General features: G+C 39.6%; 1 protein-coding gene across 1 annotated transcript in view; it reads right to left on the minus strand.

Moving 5' to 3' along the window:
• ADGRA1 (adhesion G protein-coupled receptor A1) overlaps positions 1-20,907 on the minus strand; it is a 58,862-nt gene that overhangs the window by 3,555 nt on the left and 34,400 nt on the right. The window contains exon 4 of the mRNA XM_077822229.1: positions 2,093-2,188. Coding sequence (XP_077678355.1) covers positions 2,093-2,188 — 96 coding nt within the window. The remainder of the gene's footprint in view (positions 1-2,092; positions 2,189-20,907) is intronic.

Consider the following 20,907-nt stretch of genomic DNA (forward strand, 5'->3'; position numbering starts at 1 on the left):
TGAAGCACTGATATATGTGCATACATTAAATAAACTCCAATGTTGCACATTTGATGCAAAGTGAAAACCAGAATATTCCCCAGTAGAACATTGTCTCAGGATGTTGTTGGTTCACGTGGAATCTCATCAGGATCACTTCAAAAATCAGTTCCTCAGTTCCATAAAAAACATGTTGAAGTTACTGCATCTACATTTTGATGTGTTAATATTATTAAAAATGAATCAGGCATATAACCCACTGTGCTGCTGTTCAATTTGTTTCAGAGTAACAGCCGTGTTAGTCTGTATTCGCAAAAAGAAAAGGAGTACTTGTGGCACCTTAGAGACTAACCAATTTATTTGAGCATGAGCTTTCGTGAGCTACAGCTCACTTCATCGGATGCATACCTTTCCTAGACAATTTTATAACCATCCTTCACCTGCTTTCCGTTTTCTGTACAGATTGTGATATCTGGTATTGATTGTCTATGATTAAAGTGATTAAAGTAGTACAACCTCTCTAATTGTGCCGAAATAAAAAATGTCTCACAGATTTATGAAGATAAATAATCAAGTCTTTAATATATTGTTGATTATAAATTATTGTCTAATTGTACATGTTTAAATAAATATGTTTTGAATATATGACAGGCATGGTCTGAGTAGGTACCAGTCTAAGCAGATAAAGTTGCCTAGTTTAGTAGTTGTCTACTAATTTACTGTCAGGTTTTACAATTTCATTCTCTCTGAAAATGATTTTGAAAGGTCAAATATTTAATTATTATACCTTTCACTTTGTTTCCAGACAACTCTATTTCTACTCATTCCATGGCTGCTTTGAGATGTGTCAAGATGCATTTTCAAAGCACCGTAGCATTAATTGAAACTGAATCCCTTCCAAGAATCCGTATACCTGTATTGACAGAATGGACTGAAAGTTCCATTAAAGCACTGATCACTGGCATGATGAATCATCTCCGTGCAATCAGTGTCAATTGTTATTCTAAACCACTTCCTGTTCAGCTCTTCTGGAAAAAGCCTGTTGGTGGCCTCCTTTGGCACTCCCCACCCCCAGGCAACAAGAGCAAATAATGTAGCTAAGGTGCCTGAAGCACCAACACGTAACAGCTGTACAGCCACCTTGGTCAGACTGGGTACTAGAAGGTTGGGTCATAACTGCAAGACAATATTGCTGGGATGTTTCTGGGTTGCTGAAAACCCAAGAATGTTTTTTTAAGGGAAAAAATATAATTTTTTAAAAAAATAATTTTGTTGAAATTACATTAACAATTTCTTCACTTACGAAGAATAGTCTTTCTCTCCTTTTAAGGTTGGGGGCTAAAAGTGTCAATAGCGCCCCTTAAAAAATACTATGCATTAGGTATTTTGTAGCAGTCATAATGAAACTAAGCAAAATGTGGAGGGACAACATCTGGGCACCAAATACGTGCATGCAAGTGGGGGTTTCTGGTCAGCTCAGTGAAGTGTGGTACTTATTCCTCTTATACCAGCTGGTGTACATGGGGGTGTCCCTTCATCATTGCCCCCTTTTGGGTTTCTCTGATGAGAGTCAGACAGTGAGCATTGTGACTGTTCATTGCACAAGTGGGCAAGAAGTAGGGAAGGTCATGTTGAGCTGTCTCTCCCCACCCTGTGCAAACCCAAGCAGAGCCCGTTATAGTCTGGTTGCACTGGTTTGAATAGGAGAATACATGGTAAATCAAACAGTAGTTAGAGGCATAATCAAGATTTTGTTGTTTCTGATTGGCTAGTGTGGTCCTTTTTATACAATACATGCAACAATACATGATTATAGTGAATGTAGAAACAACAGGTCTGATTCTCTTCTCATTTACGCTGGTGTAAATCAAATGTAACTCCATTGATATCAGTGAAATCAAACTGGTATAAAACCGTTGGTAAGTGAGCCAAGCATCAGACCGCAAAGTAAGACAATGATTTTTCACAGCCATTATTCCATGCAGGCAAATATGGAATTTTATCTTAAAGTTTTATGTTTCTGTCCCTTATGAAGGCAGTAACATTTATCAGCATCTGACAGAGACATATTACTTATTTCTGAGAGTATTTTATTACAATGCTATATACTTACTATGGGGCATTGCCTTCAATTCCATAATTATTGATGTTGGTCGCTGCTGTAATCCCACATATAATAAAAGGAACACCTCCACTAATTAGATAAAATCTGTCAAGAGATAACAATTGATATTTTAATTTTCTTGGTTTGCAATTGCTAGAATTTTTTTAAACAGTTTTTCTTTCTTGATGTTTTGTAAAAAGATAACAATGCACAATATAGCCTGAAACATTAAATATCAGAGACATAAGATCAGAAAATCAAGAAAATAAAATAGTTTTGAAAACCCTGAAAGCCCAGTATGAAGCAATAGCAGAGGGCTAATGTTTGCATTGATCCATTTCAGAATTTCCTCACAATCTCTTGACTTGTAGTTTCAATATGTATAATTACACTCCAAAAAGAACCTCAGTAATGAGAGAAAACAATGAGGAGTCCTTGTGGCACCTTAGAGACTAACAAATTCATTAGGGCATAAGCTTTTGTGGGTTAAAACCCACTTAAAACAGGGATGCCTTGCTAACTGTGATGAGGGCCCTTCCCGCTAAGGTCTGGAAATCAAGATGATAAAACCTCTTTCTGCCTACTGCTCCTCACCAGTGAAGGGTGGTGGGACAGCACTCTAACAATTTAATGCCCTAATCCTGCATCTGTATCCATGTGGGCAAACCTCTGAACCCTTGATCCCGACCTCACAAAAATCTAACAAAATATACATTTTAATAACTTTCTATTGTAACTTGTATGCAAAGAACGGAACACATAATTTCACAGCCATTTAACTGGTTAAACACCACTTTACTTGGATCCAAATTAATTCCAATAAGAGGAATACATACTAATACTATCCTAGTTAAGCCACAGTCATTACCATTCACTATAATTAGGCTAAATCAGATTCCTAGGAGATGTCTTTGAAGCAGCCATCCTGTTTTATGATGTTCAAATTCAGCAGAGTGTACTGTAATATTATTTTACATTTGCATAGCACCTTCCCTCCAAAGCAAACAGCAAATTATGCATATAATGCAGCACTGAACTGCTGTGACCTCTGAGACAGAGAGCAGCAGCCAACTGGTGCACAGGAGACTGCAGAATAGTTATGGTGGAAAGGAATTTTGTTCAGTGGCCCAAGGAGAAAACTCAAATTTTACTAAAAGAAAAGGAGCACTTGTGGCACCTCAGAGACTAACAAATTTATTTGAGCATAAGCTTTCGTGAGCTACAGCTCGCTTCATCGGATGCATCTGATGAAGTGAGCTGTAGCTCACGAAAGCTTATGCTCAAATAAATTTGTTAGTCTCTAAGGAGCCACAAGTAGTCCTTTTCTTTTTATGAATACAGACTAACATGGCTGCTACTCTGAAACCTGTCAAATTTTACAGACAGTGTTAGGCTCTTTAATATCCACGCAGAGAACTTTAGTTTGTAGAGTGTTGTTTGAAAAATCCATGCAGTAAGCTCTAGTGAACTCACTTTATCTACCTTTAGGATGAAGGGCTGAGATAACCCTGCTGAGCTTTGAACCTGTGGCTGCACGGACACTACACATTTCAAACCAGAGAACCAAGCCCCTCCTGCAGACCCTGTAAGCTCTGTTGTCGCTCTCTGTGTACATCCTCTCTCATCTCCTATTTAAACCAGCTTTTCTCTCCGCTGAAACAATTCCTTTCTCTTCTATCACCTCTCAACTATGGAAGGCGGTAGAGTTAAATTATAGGAAAGGATATTTTTTCTTCCCCACCCAGTACTTTCTGCTCCTCCAAACAAAAGGGGAACCTCTTACTTATACAACACATTATTGTGTGAGGTTCTGATCTGAGATTAGAATTTGGTCCCTATATTTTCCAAAGCCCTGTTCAAACATTACATAATCTCACAGTTATTGTAAGATAGAGCTTGGGCAGATCGGCGAAACAGAGGTAGAGTGAGTGGAAGTGACTGCCCCAAGATCACTCAGAAGGCTAATCAGAATCAGGGTTTTAATCCAGATTCTTTTGGTTCCCAGACCCAAAGTTAGAGGTCACTTTATAAACAGAAAGATCACACAGCAAAGCTTATAGCACACTTTTTCCTAGGGTTCCAAGCTATAAAAAAAAAGCAAAGAAACCTACCAGAAAATTACCTCACATATGCCTGAAAAATCTTTCAGCTTTTATACCTTAAGCACATTTCCTTCAAACTTGGTTTAACTAGATCTCAATGAGTGCTACAGAATAAGCAAAGTCCAGACAAAATCCATTCAGCCATTGCTACTTTATGATTATGCAATCATTTTGTGATCTGGGCAGATAGGACAAACATAATGTAATTAATTTATCTTTTTTACATACACAATTCAAAACTGGATGAATGAAGTTCTCAGAAATGTTTTAAAAAATTGCTCTGGGTAGAGACAAAGCATGAAAAATTTCAGACCAATTTGTCTGAGAAAATTATAAGAAACACAAAAATAAGAATGTACAGATCTATATAGGAAATCACATTTCAATCTTAAGTATAGTAGTCACAAAAATTTCACAATATTACATTCTATAATCTCGCTTTCTATCTAGATACACATTTCTTCTACATTGAATATATACTCACACACATTGTATATCCTTTAACCTTATAAACACTTCTATTGTACATCTTTGAACACTATAAAATATTAATCTATTTTAGGTTTTCAAAAGAAATATATCATGTCAATATCACACAGGGCACTGTGCTGTGTGCTGGTAATTTTCAGATGCCCTGGAAGCAGTTACCTATACAATGAAATGAGGCAATGTCCAGCAGAAATGTCTATCCTGTCGCATTGCTAAAAGTAGGAAAATACATTCTAGAAGTGACATAGGGTGAAGTCAAATGCTTTCAATGCATCCAACGTGCACTGTACTGATATCCATCACAGCACAGTGCCTGCCCTGTCTCATTGCTAATTTTTTTTAAAAAAATCACAGGCTAGAAATGATACTATGTACAAATGATTCTTCAACTATAGTATCAGGCCTCCTCAGGAATAGGAAATAACTCCCCAGAAAATATACGGCTGAGAAATGGAACTGGGTAGCAGATGGATGGCACAAAGCAAAATGAAGACAAAATATGGAGAAATGGGAGTTAAAGTATAAGAACTAGGTTATACGCACTTTGGAGCAGGATTCTTGTTTATCTGTATAGAGACCATAACACTTGGGTGCTGTAAATATTATATTAATGAACAAACAGTAAGTATCTGAAGATTGAAAAAAGAGGAAGAGGCATTGTTCAGGATGGTCCAGAGGAATATAACTAGTAGTTTAGGAAATTTAGACCATTTTTAATGTGGTCTATGAAATATTAGGAGAGTCTGCCAAGAGAAGAAATGGATGAAGGGTCATTATTTGAGTAATTTAAAATGACTGGACAAAGCACTGGAGGAAATAGTGCTGGGGACAATTTGTTAGGAGACTGGACTGTGTGACATAATAGTTTTTTTTCAATCACTAGTAATTATGCAATATTTTATTATTAAAGGGAGAAAAATTATAAATGCAAGTAATTTCTAAGAAGCAGCCAAGAACAGAATTCACAATGCAAAAGAAAGAAAAACCACAATAATGAATAAAAAAGTGAGGAAAAGGTTGATAACAATTAGTAACACTTAGTACTTATAGAGCACCTTTCATCTCAGGAAATTAAAGTGCTTTATAATATTAATTGATTTAACCTTACAAACCCCCGTGTGGTCGATAAGTATTATTAACCTTGTCATACCGATGAGAAAACTAGCAAAGAGAGATAATGTGGTTTGTCCAAGGTCACACAGAAAGTCTCTCTCAGAACCAGACCTCTTGATTCCCAGTCCTGTGATTTAAACACAAGACTATCTTTCCACCCTGTTAGAGTAAAATGAAGGGAATGGGTCACAATATGCCACCCAGGAAAGAGTTTCCACATCAAGGAGTTTACAAGAAATGGGATTTGCCTCCCCTTGGAGTGAACAAGGGCATCACCCTTCATTAAACTCAGACATCTCCTGGATCTTAAAAGCAGGACTGAGGATTCACAAGGAGGGCTGGGTGGCTCTGTGCTACTCCTGGGGCTTGTTGATGCCCGGGTGTCCCTGCTCATATCTGGCAATTACTCTCTAAAAGCGTTTGACAGCAGGTAGATGGAACCTGTGTGAGTTAAGCCTGACAGTGTTAATCCTAGCTTCCACTTATATTTTCTTCTTGGATTGCCAGGGAATGTCACAAGCATCAGCTTTTCCCCACCCAAATCAGTGGAGCCCAAATATTCAGAATTTTGTCCGGGGCGGTGGAGGGGGTGGGAGTGTGTTCCTCTGAGATCAAAGCATGGAGAGTACTGATCAGGTTCAGCTCCTCTCCCTGCAGCATATTTTCTGCTATTTCAACAGATTTTTAATTACTTTCATCTATACAGCAGGAAAAATCAGGGGCAATATTCTTGCCCAATGACACACACACACACAATCCAGTACAGCACCCAGTTTTGTGGTGTGAACTGCAATTATTCCCCATAAACAAACACACGTCTCTCCATCTCATTCTCGTCTCTTGTTTACTTTCCTATTTTTTTATACCATCAATCTTTTTTCATTCTCTTCTTTACAGTTTCCCTTAGCATTTGTATACTCCCCTAAACTTACCTTATCTCCCTCTAGGTACATATGGGTTTCAGAGCTTGGCTCTGTGTCCTTTGGCTTTTCAGTTTCTAATGACCATCTCCATCTTTGCATACAAGTCACTCAATTTTTTACGGTCCAGTTCTATTTGTGCTTCACTCTCTTTAACTAAGCCTGGCCTAAGCCAGTTTGCACAAAAGGTTTACAGCCAAACCAGTGCCTCCACTTTGAATTTTTATTTCTCCTTTGTTTTACTAACTCTACTTTTTATTTACTGTGTAAACACTGACTCATCACCAGATCTATCTGAAGTGTCTGATCTATGGAATAGATGATGCCATAACAGCTTAGCATTATTTAAAAATGGACAGAGACATGGGCTAACTGTTAAGAGATGGATACATGACATCGGCTTGCCTACACCTCAAACAACAGGTGAAGGTGCTTGCCGTTCAGATCGTGACCTTGTTGGATGCATACAAACTCAGCAGTTGTATCAGCTGCAGGAATGCAGACTGCTAGCTAGAAATAATGCTTCTCATGATTGGGCACTCATTTAACATCTGCATACATTTATTTACTTGAATCATACACCCCTTCCATTTGAAGGAGCACCTATCCTTTGCTCCAGGGGAGACACACACACAAGTTATAAAAATAGACAAATCCTCTAACACCTTTTGTCCAATAATGCATATATATAATAACCCATCAGCTGAAAACATATGTGAGGTCTTTTCAATCTCCCATCAGACTTCCCAGTCCTTTGCAGACAGGGAAAATAAATGACCCTTGCAACGTATCCTGCAGTTTGATAAAGGCCAATTGCAGATCTATATGAACCCATGAAAGTCCTGGTTCCATATCTGTGGCCTGGTGAAGATGGAGTTGTGCAGCTGATTAGGAGTTATTTTTCTTATCTTTCCCATTCCCATTCATAAGCGCTCTCTCTGCCTCCACAGGAAAACATCCAGTAATATCAGAGATCAGAGCTAGTTTCACCAACTAGCGTGGCTATTTCGTAACTCATGCAAGTTAAAGCTGATAACGTATGCTATCAGCAGTGAAACACACTCGAAGGTAGTAAGATAGAAAAGCCATGCTAGTGGGTGAAACCAGCTCTGATATCCAGGGCCGGCTCTAGGTTTGTTACCGCCCCAAGCAAAAAATTTGCCGCCCCATGCTCAGGTGGGGCTGGGGCTCGCAGGCGGTGCTGGAAGCGGAGGGAGTGATGTCTCCTTCTCCCAGCGCCTGCAGGGGCTTTACCCCCTCCCCCGCCCAGCCACGCAGAGAAGCCCCGATATAAGGGGTGGCATAAGGCCGCGCAGCAGCCAGTGCGCAGATGAGGCAGCACAACCCCAGCTCCCCGGCAGGACTCGTCCTCTCCTCGTAGCAGCTGGGCCCTGGCAGCTCAGCATCCCGGGGCTGGGGCTTCCCCTTCCCGCTATGGCTGGGGGCGTGGCGCCCTCGCCCTGTCTAAGTGGCGCAGCTCCGAGACCACAACTGCCCCCCAAAAAGGGTGGCCAGAATGCCGCCCCAAGCACATGCTTGCTTTGCTGGTGCCTAGAGCCGGTCCTGCTGATATCATTGTGGTGTAGGCTAATGTGTGGGGTTTGGAGTGGGAATGATGCATGTGCACATGCACACAGGAAATGGCTTCACACACACACACAGAGACAGGAAATGGCTTGAGACTCAAAGAAAACTACAGAGAAGAAATAAGGGTTTTACAGCTAACAACTGATTTTGACACACTGTTTATTTATGTAATATTTTAGAATTGTTTTACAGGGAATTTAATCCAGGGGCAATTCCACACACAAAGGCAATTGCCAAGCAATGTCTTCAGCAGTCCCTGAGGAATGCTTTTTAGTATTTGCACATTGTTGTTAGCACTGGGCCACGTCCTTGCCATCAGTCTGAGTCAGGGCCTGAAAAAACACCAGGCACAGAAACGATAAAAACGCCCACACTCCTGTTTCGGAATACACACACTGCACATATTTTGAAGTCATTTTTATATGCACTTAGAGCTATAGATAGGCACATTTTAGGAATATAAAAACAACAGTGAAACACTGATGTCTTCCTTCCTTTCACTCTCTCCACCCTCCAAAAATGTGTATCTTTGTGAAGAGTGACAGGATGGGTGAGGTCATACCTTTTATCGGAACAACTTCAGAGAAAAAAATGTTGAAAACACCTGTTCTAAGGGACCATTCAAGGTAGAGTGGCACTTAACACATCTGCAGCCATAGGCCAAAAAAGAGGGGGTTAGTGGGTTACAGATTGTTGTAATAAGCCAGAAATTAGTGTCTCTGTTCAGTCTATGATTTTTAGTGTCCAGCAGAATTATGAATTTAAGTTCCCAGACGTGTCTTTTGAAAGGGTAGTGCAAGTTTCCTTCCCCTGTTTTTTCAATCCTTGTCCCCTGTAATCATTTTCCATCTGCACTTTGTGGTTCATCACTCCTGGTTAAGGTGGTGGGCCTTTAGTTCTGAGCAACCGTATGGCTGCCTGTCCCAGTATCTGCAATAGATATATACCTTCTGATTTCTACATCAAATGAGGCAGGTCTCCTACAAACAACCTCCTCCTTCAGTACAAATCCCTCACCCCTATTCCTGAATCACCTATTAACTTGAATGGTTAAAGTCTAGCAAAGTTATAAGCAACTGAAAATAGTTATAAGCAACAGGAAGGATGAGGCAACATTAACTACAGATTAGCTCTGCCTATCATACCTATCTTTATGGCAGGAAAGGGGTTAACTCAGGGCCCATTACAGTACAGATAGAAACCTAAGGCATATAAAAGCTAAGGGAAAGGTTATACAAGGATAAGAAGTTGTCTCTCCTCCAAAATTGAGGCAAGAAGAAAGTGGAAAACTGAAAACTGATATTGAGAGTCATCAGATTTTGGTGTGTGACAAAGCCACACACTTTTGCTTCACTGTCATTGAGAATCATCCAAACTACACTCAGTTATAAAGGAACAAGTGCTAGGTGAATATTTTAGCTTAATATATACAGATTCTTTAGGTATTCATTTCACTTCAAAAATACATTTTTCTTTCCAGTACTGATAAGCCAGAGTTGCGTCAGCTTGCTGGAAAAATTTTAGTATTCATTTGAATGAGGCTCCTAAATGACAGAAGTTATACTGCTGTTAGGTAATAAAATGCTGTAAAATAATTGATTAGAATGTTCCGAGGTTTCAAAATCCTTGAGGGAAAAAAAAGAAGCTAATACCCCTAAGCTTGTCCGAGTTTTCTGAGTAAACCTACCACCTATATTCTGTTCTATCAAGCTAGCAAGATTTCTGTGCTGACAAGTTCTTTTTTATATTTTCAAACAGAATAAACAACATTTTACCGCCACAACATTTTTAATGACAATAGTATTTCACAACTGCAGACCAAAGATATGGAGAACAGAATGAATCTAAACTGCAGAGCATTAGGTTCACTCTTGCCAGTGCAGGGAGGCATAATTTCAAATGCATCTCCCTACACTAGTTTGGGGAATTCACTTTAGGGAGTGCACCTTTAGCTTCTGCCATTGGCCCTCCCAGTGTAAGTGGCCTGATGTGGTGAATCCACACATACCCAGCCTCCCTGTTTAAGCTCCGTGCCGCATAGAGGGTCTGCTATGGCTTTTTGCAGGTGGAAAGGAATTTATAGGCACCTAATATAGCAGTAAACTGCCGTTGTCTCAATAGCTTTTCTATTGTCAGTGCTCCACAGCAGAGTTTGAGCCAGCAGAGGGAATCAGGCCCAGAAAATTTGTTCACAAGAATAGCATTAAATGAATAACTCCAAACATCTTAAAGAAAATAAAAATCGGGAGGAAAAGATATAGAAGAAGTTGCACTTGCACATAAGGGACTCAATTACTTCTTGGAGACAGTGAAACTGCACTGCCCCAGAAGGGTGCCAGGAGGTTCCTTTCCTGGAGCTTCCAGGAATGCAGAGGCTTTCTTGCTACTAGGGCCCTTTGTGGGGGTAAGACTTACATGCTACAATCCCATAGTGAAAGTCAGCTTTGTTGGCCCGTGCACAGGGAGGGCAAAGTCATAGCCCTGCCTCTTCCCCAGCCCCTTACGGGCTCTATGAGTCCCCACACTGCCCAAAACACAAAGGCTAAAGCAGATCCTAAGAATGAGGACTGCAACCTATTTGGTCCTTATAGGGACCATGTAAGTGGGGAAAGCTCTCCTCATGTAAGGGTCAGGCAGAATCTGGCCCAGAATGAGGGTAGCAACTGTAGAGATTTCCACTCACGCTTAATGAATAATAACTAAGTAGCAAAAATGAGTAAAGAACTAGTCATGCTGAAATAATCAAATAAAATATTTCTACAGCCTATTTGTGATCTGTAAAATAAAAGGAAAGTAAATGCACAAAAATCATATCTTTTTAAGCAAAGGAAAAAAATAAAGGAATGCAAAATGAGGATTCAAATTACAGAGAAAAAATGATTGTGTTAATCCTTTGAGAAGAATTATATAATGTAAATAAATACCTTTTTCTCCCAAAATATTCACATTTGATCCTTACCCCACCCTATCCACATGCATTTTCACTGTCATTTTCTCCTGAGGAATCATAAAAAGCTTGTCAATACCGTTTAAAATGTTAATTTCTAGTAGTAAAATGGCTGATACTCTTGTCGTAAGCAATTCATTGCTTCCTCCTTCTTCCGGGCATTTGACTACATCAGTGTAGAGCTGTTATCTAAAATTCTATTGCAGCTCCAGCCTGCTGAATCAAATACAACTGCATTACCAAGCATCACAGAATACACCTTTCGAAAGTCAATTACCATCAAGATGTCCTTCTGCCTTTCAGTGAGGAGAAAAGAATCATTAACCTATCAACCCTCATCTAGGCAACAAATTCTGATAAGTGCCTATTTATGACAATGCCATTTTATATCATACAAAGCTGAATGGAAAATAAAGCATACACAGATAATAATAATAAGTTCTATGACCTTATATTCTGCTATATTTAATACATGGTTCACATTATATTAGTATCCATGTTTTATAGCTGTCAGTAGAATCAGCTTGCATTTTAAATAGACAATATAGATTTATTTGGTTCTGCTCAATGTAAATTGCATTAAGTCTGCCAAAGGAACCAAATCAAACTATCACCAAAGGGAAATGCATTGTACTTTTGATCAAGTATGCAAGCCCTTGTCAGTGGTTCCCAGTTTGTGTTCCCCTACAACTGAAATATGAAATAGTAGTTTTTAAAAGTAATTTTCTGTAATCCTTTATGTCACCGGGGGACCTTCAGTGTAGTTCCCTGATTAGTACTAAAGTTTATCTCCCATGCTTCAGAGCTATTGGTTTATTTTGGCCATTAAATAACATTTAGTTTATTTGGCAGAATTCTCTCTCCTGTAGGAATTCTCTTATTTAAAATGGAATAGTCAGGCTAATGATTTGTAATCTATGCACACATCTTAAAACATCTTTCCCCACTTGTATAAGAAGCAGCATTTTTACAACTCTCTCTGCAGTATTTTATTCACTGTTGGAGATTTTTCCTTACAATATGAAAGATGGCACCATAGATTTAACCTATTGTATTAAAAATAAATATCCTGACAATAATTACACCATGAGTTATACCACAAACTTAAGACTCCATTATTTGAATCATGGATTTCAAAGAAAATGTGTGGAACTGTTCATTTTCCATGACAAAAATGTAAAGTCTCTGAGAAACAAACAAAATGTAACTTTCTGCCACTTTTCTCTTACTACACATGCATAGAGGGAAGCTGGAGAGACCTGGAAGTGACTGAGCAAGCAATCTAATTGAGTTACAGACTTTACTGATGGAGCCAGATGGTCTATTCTTAGGCTCCCTCAGTGGAGCCTATAAATTAGAACTCTGAAAATGGCAGAGGAAGAATGGAAGACAACACACAGGATGCTCAGGAGATAGGAGACCCGCTTCTATGCTATTCCCTTCTCCGAAGTTCATGAGTCTTCTTTTCCCTCCTCTCTTACTGCAATCAATAGTCTACCCTGAAGGGCAGGCTCCTTGTTCCAGCAGCCAGAGAGAATTAAATCACTGATGAGAAGTGGGAGAGTGGAAAATATCTCAAATAATTCAGAAAAAGGAGACCTGACTTTCCATCCTCACCTGCTATCAGTGTTCCAACTCTCAAAATTTGATTGCAAGTCTTGCGACATTTAATGTTTTTCTTAACCCCAGTTCTTGAAGTCAGATGATTATGTGAGAATCTCAGTGTTCATTAAAAAATTAAAAGTTTTCAACACTCCTGGTTGTGGAGAAAAGCTGGAAAATGGGAACCCTAGTGGCTCAAAAACTAGAAGACAAATCAAAGGAACCTCAAATTTAGTATTTTTAAATCTCATGATTTTGGGGCAAAGTCATGATTCCGAGTAGCAATACTGCCTATCGGAAAAATACTATTAGGCAAGTACCAGCTCCAACAAGCTGAGAAGCACCTTGGAAATTATTTTTATCTTTTTCAGGTACCAAAACATTTTTAGCACCTTATGAAGCCTTGTTTGATTGATACTGGCCAATAAAACAATGTAAATTAGGAAATTTAATGTTGCCCAAAGAAACTTGCCATTTTCTCCATAAAAAATGGGCCATTTAAAATGAAAACAAAAAACTACAATCCTACACATACTGTATGTAAAATCAGCTGAAATGCATCAGCTGGCTTCCTTTGAATAATGGTCAACAAATGGTAAATATTATGGAGATTAAGCTGTCACAACTATTTTAAAATGATCTGCTCTCTGACCATAATGTAAAATATTTTTGAGCTATCCGGCACTATATATTCCTATTTTCCAACCAAGCTGTATATTATGAAGTCAAATTTAAAATGAAATGGTATATTTTGTCACTTTTACTGGATTTGTTGTGCATATCATAAGCATATCTATGAATGAAGGCTTTTTTATACACCAGACAAAATAGATGATTATATTATATGTGCATGTATATGGAGATACTTCCAGAAGGTTAAAACATACCTACTATTTCTGTGGGCATAATTCACAAAATACTAAGAAACAAATCTTTAAAATATTCCTAAAGCATAGTTGCTACATCATCAAAATGAAACACAGTTAGTATGTCATGCTACTGCATCTTTTTTCTACAATTATGTTCTAATCACAATTTACTCTTTCCTCCCATCTATTTAGGTATTCAGATGTATTTTCAACTTCATGAATCTAAAAATCTAATCATTCACAGCTACAGCAAGATGTATCCTCAGGCCAAGTGAGAGAACAGCACTGTTTAAGACAGGAAGTAAACCAAACAAATAAAAATATCATCATTGTATTGAGTCTAGTTGGTCTAATTGAGAAATTCAGTCACAAACCCAGAAGGCAATTCAAAATTGAAGAGCCTTTATAGAAATGCTCCATGGATATCATCAAAACCCCAGCTGTTGAAGCTTACTAGCTGTCAGCTTCTGTCATGGACAAAGTCAGCCTGCACTTTACAGAACAGATGAAACATTCTCCTGAAAAGAGTGGCTGAATATGTGAAAGAAATAAGAGATGATAAATTCTTCTAAAGTCCACCATACAGAAAGCTATCTCGACGCCTATCACTTTAGGTTGCCTATCACTTCCCATTCTAAATATATTTCCAGTCTGTTGGAAGGGCTCTAATGCTTCTATGGTTAGCAGTAGGAACTTGAAATTTGGCAGGGGGTAGTCTTGGGGATGCGAGGATCAAAAAAGTGCCCACTTGAAACACCGAGGACATGATTTTCAGAGGTGCTGAGCACTAAAAACTCCAGATGAAGTCAGTAAGAAGCACCTCTGAAAAATAAGGTCCCAGCTGCCTCAACTTGGCCACCTAATCATTGAGGCACTCAAAATTAGTGAAAAATTTGGTCTAAATAACTTGCCGAAGGCCACATGATGCCATAGAAAATAATTACTCTTGTCAAGGTATCTTTAGACTCAAATGTGGAAATGTGCCATATTTCATCAGTTTTATTTCCCCCTTCTCGTTTCTACTCTCCATTTTAATCTGTCCACTAATATTGGCTGAGCAAACATCTGAAGCTCAGGACTGAAATAAGAGAACAGAGTATCTTGTTTGAGGAATTTCCTTACAGTATATGAAGGCTGGAAGTTCAAAAATCTTTGATGGAACAATTCTCTGTAAGAAAATGCAATTTCCTCTAACCATTTCATGAGGACATGTTAATTTAAACAAAATTTTTGATGGGAAAGTCAAAATGCTTTCTTTAGACTTTCTTGTTTCATTTCAATAATGTTTAAATATTTCATTCAAATAATGTTAAAACCATTCATTTTGTATCAACTTCTATATAACATTGATTTTATTATATTATACACACCTTGCATTTAATATACAGTACATATTTTTTTCTAATATAGTGTTTTGATATTATTGGAACAAAATGTTTAGAGTTTCTGAATTGAAATTTTTCAAAATTTCTGTACCACAGGACATTTTGAAATTCCAACCTTTTGGTTTGATTTGGAAAAAACAAACTTTGAAATGTCAAAGTCTTCTGTGGAACAGAAATTCCATTTTCTAACCAGCCCTAATTGGAAGATACGGAGATATCTGAAGTGGGAGGTCCAGATATGAAATGCTACTTGTGACTAGATATATAAAGCTTTCAGAGTAGCAGCTGTGTTAATCTGTATCCGCAAAAAGAAAAGGAGGACTTGTGGCACCTTAGAGACTAACAAATTTATTTGAGCATAAGCTTTTGTGAGCTACAGCTCACTTCATCAGAGGCATTCAGTGGAAAATACAGTGGGGAGATTTATATACACAGAGAACATGAAACAATGGGTGTTACCATACACACTGTAACAAGAGTGATCAGGCAAGGTAAGCTATTACCAGCAGGAGAGCGGGGAGGGCGGGGGGACCTTTTGTAGTGATAATCAAGGTGAGCCATTTCCAGCAGTTGACAAGAACATCTGAGGAACTGTGGGGGTTGTGGGAGGGGGAATAAATATGGGGAAATAGTTTTACTTTGTGTAATGACCCTTCCACTCCCAGTCTTTATTCAAGTCTAAGTTAATTGTATCCGGTTTGCAAATTAATTCCAATTCAGCAGTGTCTCCTTGGAGTCTGTTTTTGAAGAGTTTTTGTTGAAGAATTGCCACTTTTAGGTCTGTAATTGAAGAGATTGAAGTGTTCTCCGACTGATTTTTGAATGTTATAATTCTTGACGTCTGATTTGTGTCCATTTATTCTTTTATGTAGAGACTGTCCAGTTTGGCCAATGTACATGGAAGAGGGGCATTGCTGGCACATGATGGCATATATCACATTGGTAGATGCACAGGTGAACGAGCCTCTGATAGTGTGGCTGATGTGATTAGGCCCTATGATGGTGTCCCTGAATGGATATGTGGGCACAGTTGGCAACAGGCTTTGTTGAAAGGATAGGTTCCTGGGTTAGTGGTTCTGTTGTGTGGTGTGTGGTTGTTGGTGAGTATTTGCTTCAGGTTGGGGGGCTGTCTGTAGGCAAGGACTGGCCTGTCTCCCAAGATCTGTGAGAGTGATGGGTCGTCATTCAGGATAGGTTGTAGATCCTTGATGATGAGTTGGAGAGGTTTTAGTTGGGGGCTGAAGGTGATGGCTAGTGGTGTTCTGTTATTTTCTTTTTTGGGCCTGTCCTGTAGTAGGTAACTTCTGGGTACTCTTCTGGCTCTGTCAATCTGTTTCTTCACTTCAGCAGGTGGGTACTGTAGTTGTAAGAACGCTTGATAGAGATCTTGTAGGTGTTTGTCTCTGTCTCAGGGGTTGGAGCAAATGTGGTTGTATCGTAGAGCTTGGCTGTAGACGATGCATCGTGTGGTGTGGTCTGGATGAAAGCTGGAGGCATGTAGGTAGGCCTAGCGGTCAGTAGGCTTCTGGTATAGGGTGGTGTTTATGTGACCATCGCTTATTAGCACTGTAGTGTCAGGAAGTGGATCTCTTGTGTGGACTGGTCCAGGCTGAGGTTGATGGTGGGATGGAAATTGTTGAAATCATGGTGGAATTCTTTTCCATGGGTTCAGATGATGAAGATGTCATCAGTGTAGCGCAAGTAGAGTAGGGGCATTAGGGGACAAGCGCTGAGGAAGTGTTGTTCTAAGTCAGCCATAAAAATGTTGGCATACTGTGGGGCCATGTGGGTACCCATAGCAGTGCCGCTGATTTGAAGGTATACATTATCCCCAAATGTGAAGTAGTTATGGGTGAGGACAAAGTCACAAAGTTCAGCCACCAGGTTTGCTGTGACATTATCGGGGATACTGTTCCTGATGGCTTGTAGTCCATCTTTGTGTGGAATGTTAGTGTAGAGGGCTTCTACATCCATAGTGGCCAGGAAGATCACCGATGGATTGTAGTTTCCTCAGGAAGTCAGTGGTGTCTCGAAGATAGCTGGGAGTGCTGGTAGAGTAGGGCTTGAGGAGGAAGATCAGCGGCACTGGTATGGGTACCCGCATGGCCTCACAGTATGCCAACATTTTTATGGCTGACTTAGAACAACGCTTCCTCAGCTCTCGTCCCCTAACGCCCCTACTCTACTTGCGCTATATTGACAACATCTTCATCATCTGGACCCATGGAAAAGAAGCCCTTGAGGAATTCCACCATGATTTCAACAATTTTCATCCCACCATCAACCTCAGCCTGGTCCAGTCCACACAAGAGATCCACTTCCTGGACACTACAGTGCTAATAAACAATGGTCACATGAACACCACCCTATACCGGAAACTTACTGAGGGCTATTCCTACCTACATGCCTCCAGCTTTCACCCTGACCACACCACACGATCCATCGTCTACAGCCAAGCTCTGCGATACAACCACATTTGCTCCAACCCCTCAGACAGAGACAAACACCTACAAGATCTCTATCAAGCATTCTTACAACTACAATACCCACCTGCGGAAGTGAAGAAACAGATTGATAGAGCCAGAAGAGTTCCCAGAAGTCACCTACTACAGGACAGGCCCAACAAAGAAAATAACAGAACGCCACTAGCTGTCATCTTCAGCCCCCAACTAAAACCCCTCCAATGCATTATTAAGGATCTACAACCTATTCTGAAGGATGACCCATCACTCTCACAAATCTTGGGAGACAGGCCAGTCCTTGCCTACAGACAGCCCCCCAACCTGAAGCAAATACTCACCAGCAACTACATACCACACAACAGAACCACTAACCCAGGAACCTATCCTTGCAACAAAGCCCGCTGCCAACTGTGCCCACATATCTATTCAGGGGACACCATCACAGGGCCTAATAACATCAGCCACACTATCAGATGCTCATTCATCTGCACATCCACCAATGTGATATATGCCATCATGTGCCAGGAATGCCCCTCTGCCATGTACATTGGTCAAACTGGACAGTCTCTACGTAAAAGAATAAATGGACACAAATCAGATGTCAAGAATTATAACATTCATAAACCAGTCGGAGAACACTTCAATCTCTCTGGTCACGCGATTACAGACATGAAAGTTGCAATTCTTCAACAAAAAAACTTCAAATCCAGACTCCAGCGAGAAACTGTTGAATTGGAATTCATTTGCAAATTGGATACAATTAACTTAGGCTTGAATAGAGACTGGGAGTGGCTAAGTCATTATGCAAGGTAACCTATTTCCCCTTGTTTTTTCCTAACCCCACCCCTCCTCAGACGTTCTTGTTAAACCCTGGATTTGTGCTGGAAATGGCCCACCTTGATTATCATACACATTGTAAGGAGAGTGGTCACTTTAGATAAGCTATTACCAGCAGGAGAGTGGGTTTGTGTGTGTGGGGGGGGAGGGAGGGTGAGAAAACCTGGATTTGTGCTGGAAATGGCCCAACTTGATTATCATACACATTATAAGGAGAGTGATCACATTAGATAAGCTATTGCCAGCAGGAGAGTGGGGTGGGGGGAGGTATTTTTTCATGCTTTGTGTGTATAAAAGATCTTCTACACTTTCCACAGTATGCATCCGATGAAGTGAGCTGTAGCTCACTAAAGCTTATGCTCAAATAAATTGGTTAGTCTCTAAGGTGCCACAAGTACTCCTTTTCTTTTTGCGAATACAGACTAACACGGCTGTTACTCTGAAATCTGGTGGCTACAGACTCACAGTGCAATCCCACAGTAGGTTCAGTACAATGTATCACCTTACCAGCCTAGTTCTCTTTAGTTTTATTGCAAAATGATTTATTTCCTTCGCGGTGGGTACATATGCACATATTGTGTTAATTGTACTCTATTACACTGCTTCACAATGACAATAACTGATAGCATTGGGAGATAACTTGCATTTTGTTGACAGGTTTCACAGCCATGTTAGTCTGTATTCGCAAAAAGAAAAGGAGTACTTGTGGCACCTTAGAGACTAACCAATTTATTTGAGCATAAGCTTTCGTGAGCATCCGATGAAGTGAGCTGTAGCTCACGAAAGCTTATGCTCATATAAATTGGTTAGTCTCTAAGGTGCCACAAGTACTCCTTTTCATTTTGTTGACAGTCAGTGGCTTTGTTTCAAACTGAACAGGCAACATCGTGTATTATAGCAAGCAGCTATATACTCTCTGATATCTAAATTTATGTGGTCACCATCAAAAAGTGGTGTTTTCCAATGATTACCTCACTAAAATTACCAAAGTCTTCCTCTACTCTTACAATAAGAGATATCTACATGGTAACATTTGGCAAAAGGTGACTTTTTAAATGGTGACCACTGTAATGCACTTCCCATATTATTATATACCAAGTGATAATTTAAACAGAACCACAAGGGCTACAGACTTAAATCATTTGGTGCTATAAACTTTATTATATGATTTTATTAGTTGTTAGGTGATGACAGAGGCATTGGTGCTGCTGTATTAGACACAAAGTTAAAGATTGCCCCTGCTTACAGGCTAAAAGACAAACCAGCTAGGCTGAGTTCACTCAGAAATCCAGAAAGTGTGTTGCTTAACTTTTCTTTATTCCTTTTATTTATGAACTCATAATTTATAGGTATGTAGGAGAAGTGAGTTTTATATCTTTCTTCCATATTCTGGCTTAGGTTTTTTTCATATCTTTCTTGTTTGATTCTTGTTATCCTTTAAATCATGCCAGTTATCCCTCCTTATCACCTGTTCTCTGTTCAATGCAGAGAGAAAGTCTCTTTAGTACTATTCTTATTGTACTTTTATATGACAATGTAAATTGGAACTACATACTATTCAGGGCACTGATGTATTTGACATAACAAGTTCAGATAAATATACAGTGGTGTCTCATGTAGAAGCTATATATTAATCTATCACTGTACAAAACTGAAAGAGATCTTATATTACACCAGGTGGATCACAGACCTATAAAACATATCTGGCCAGATTCTTTTCCACACTCCTACCCATTGCAATGATCTGATAGTACAAGGGGTATGGAAAGCCACTGAATCCCCCCGGGAAGGGATTCTCTGAGTATGGGGGAATCTGTACCGGGCATACATCTGGAAGCAGATCTATAACACCTGACATGAAACTATGAGCATAGAGGTCAGGTCAGGGCTACGGGGGGCTGGCAAAACTCTAGTTCTTCTATGGTGTAATGGCCCCCAGGGACTATAGCCAGACAGGGCACTTTGAGGAGCCCCCAGCGTTCATTAAAGTATTCCTGGGCTGGTGTTGAATTGTTCTCAGATGTGAGAAACCACAACCAACTTCTTTGAGACTCATCCCTTCATCCCAGAAGATAATGCACGCAGCTGAGTATGTCGCCCACAGCCTGTATGCTTCTTGCACTAAAGGAAATGTTTAATCTAAAGCCTATTTTTATCTGTGCTGTCTACAGAACCTCTCTGTTATAATACAGACATGAATGTAGAACTGTTACTCATGCTGATGAATACATACTGTGACTCATGCAAGTAGTCCCACTGACTTCAATCAAGCCCTATATAAGTGTAGTCTAGACTCACACAATTCAGTACTACAGACATGCATTGTTCATCACTGGGAACTCATTCATACTGTGAAGAACATTCGCGAGGTTTCATCTGTTCAATTTTCATGAAGAAAAACTAACTCTTCTAAGTTTGTTTTCATGGATAAAGTCTCTCTTATTATTGGCCGTCCAATTTCACATCTTACAATTTATCACCCTAAAAAGATAACTATAGATAACCAGCGAC

Source organism: Eretmochelys imbricata, chromosome 7 (genome assembly GCF_965152235.1).
Source record: "Eretmochelys imbricata isolate rEreImb1 chromosome 7, rEreImb1.hap1, whole genome shotgun sequence".
NCBI lineage: Eukaryota > Metazoa > Chordata > Testudines > Cheloniidae > Eretmochelys > Eretmochelys imbricata.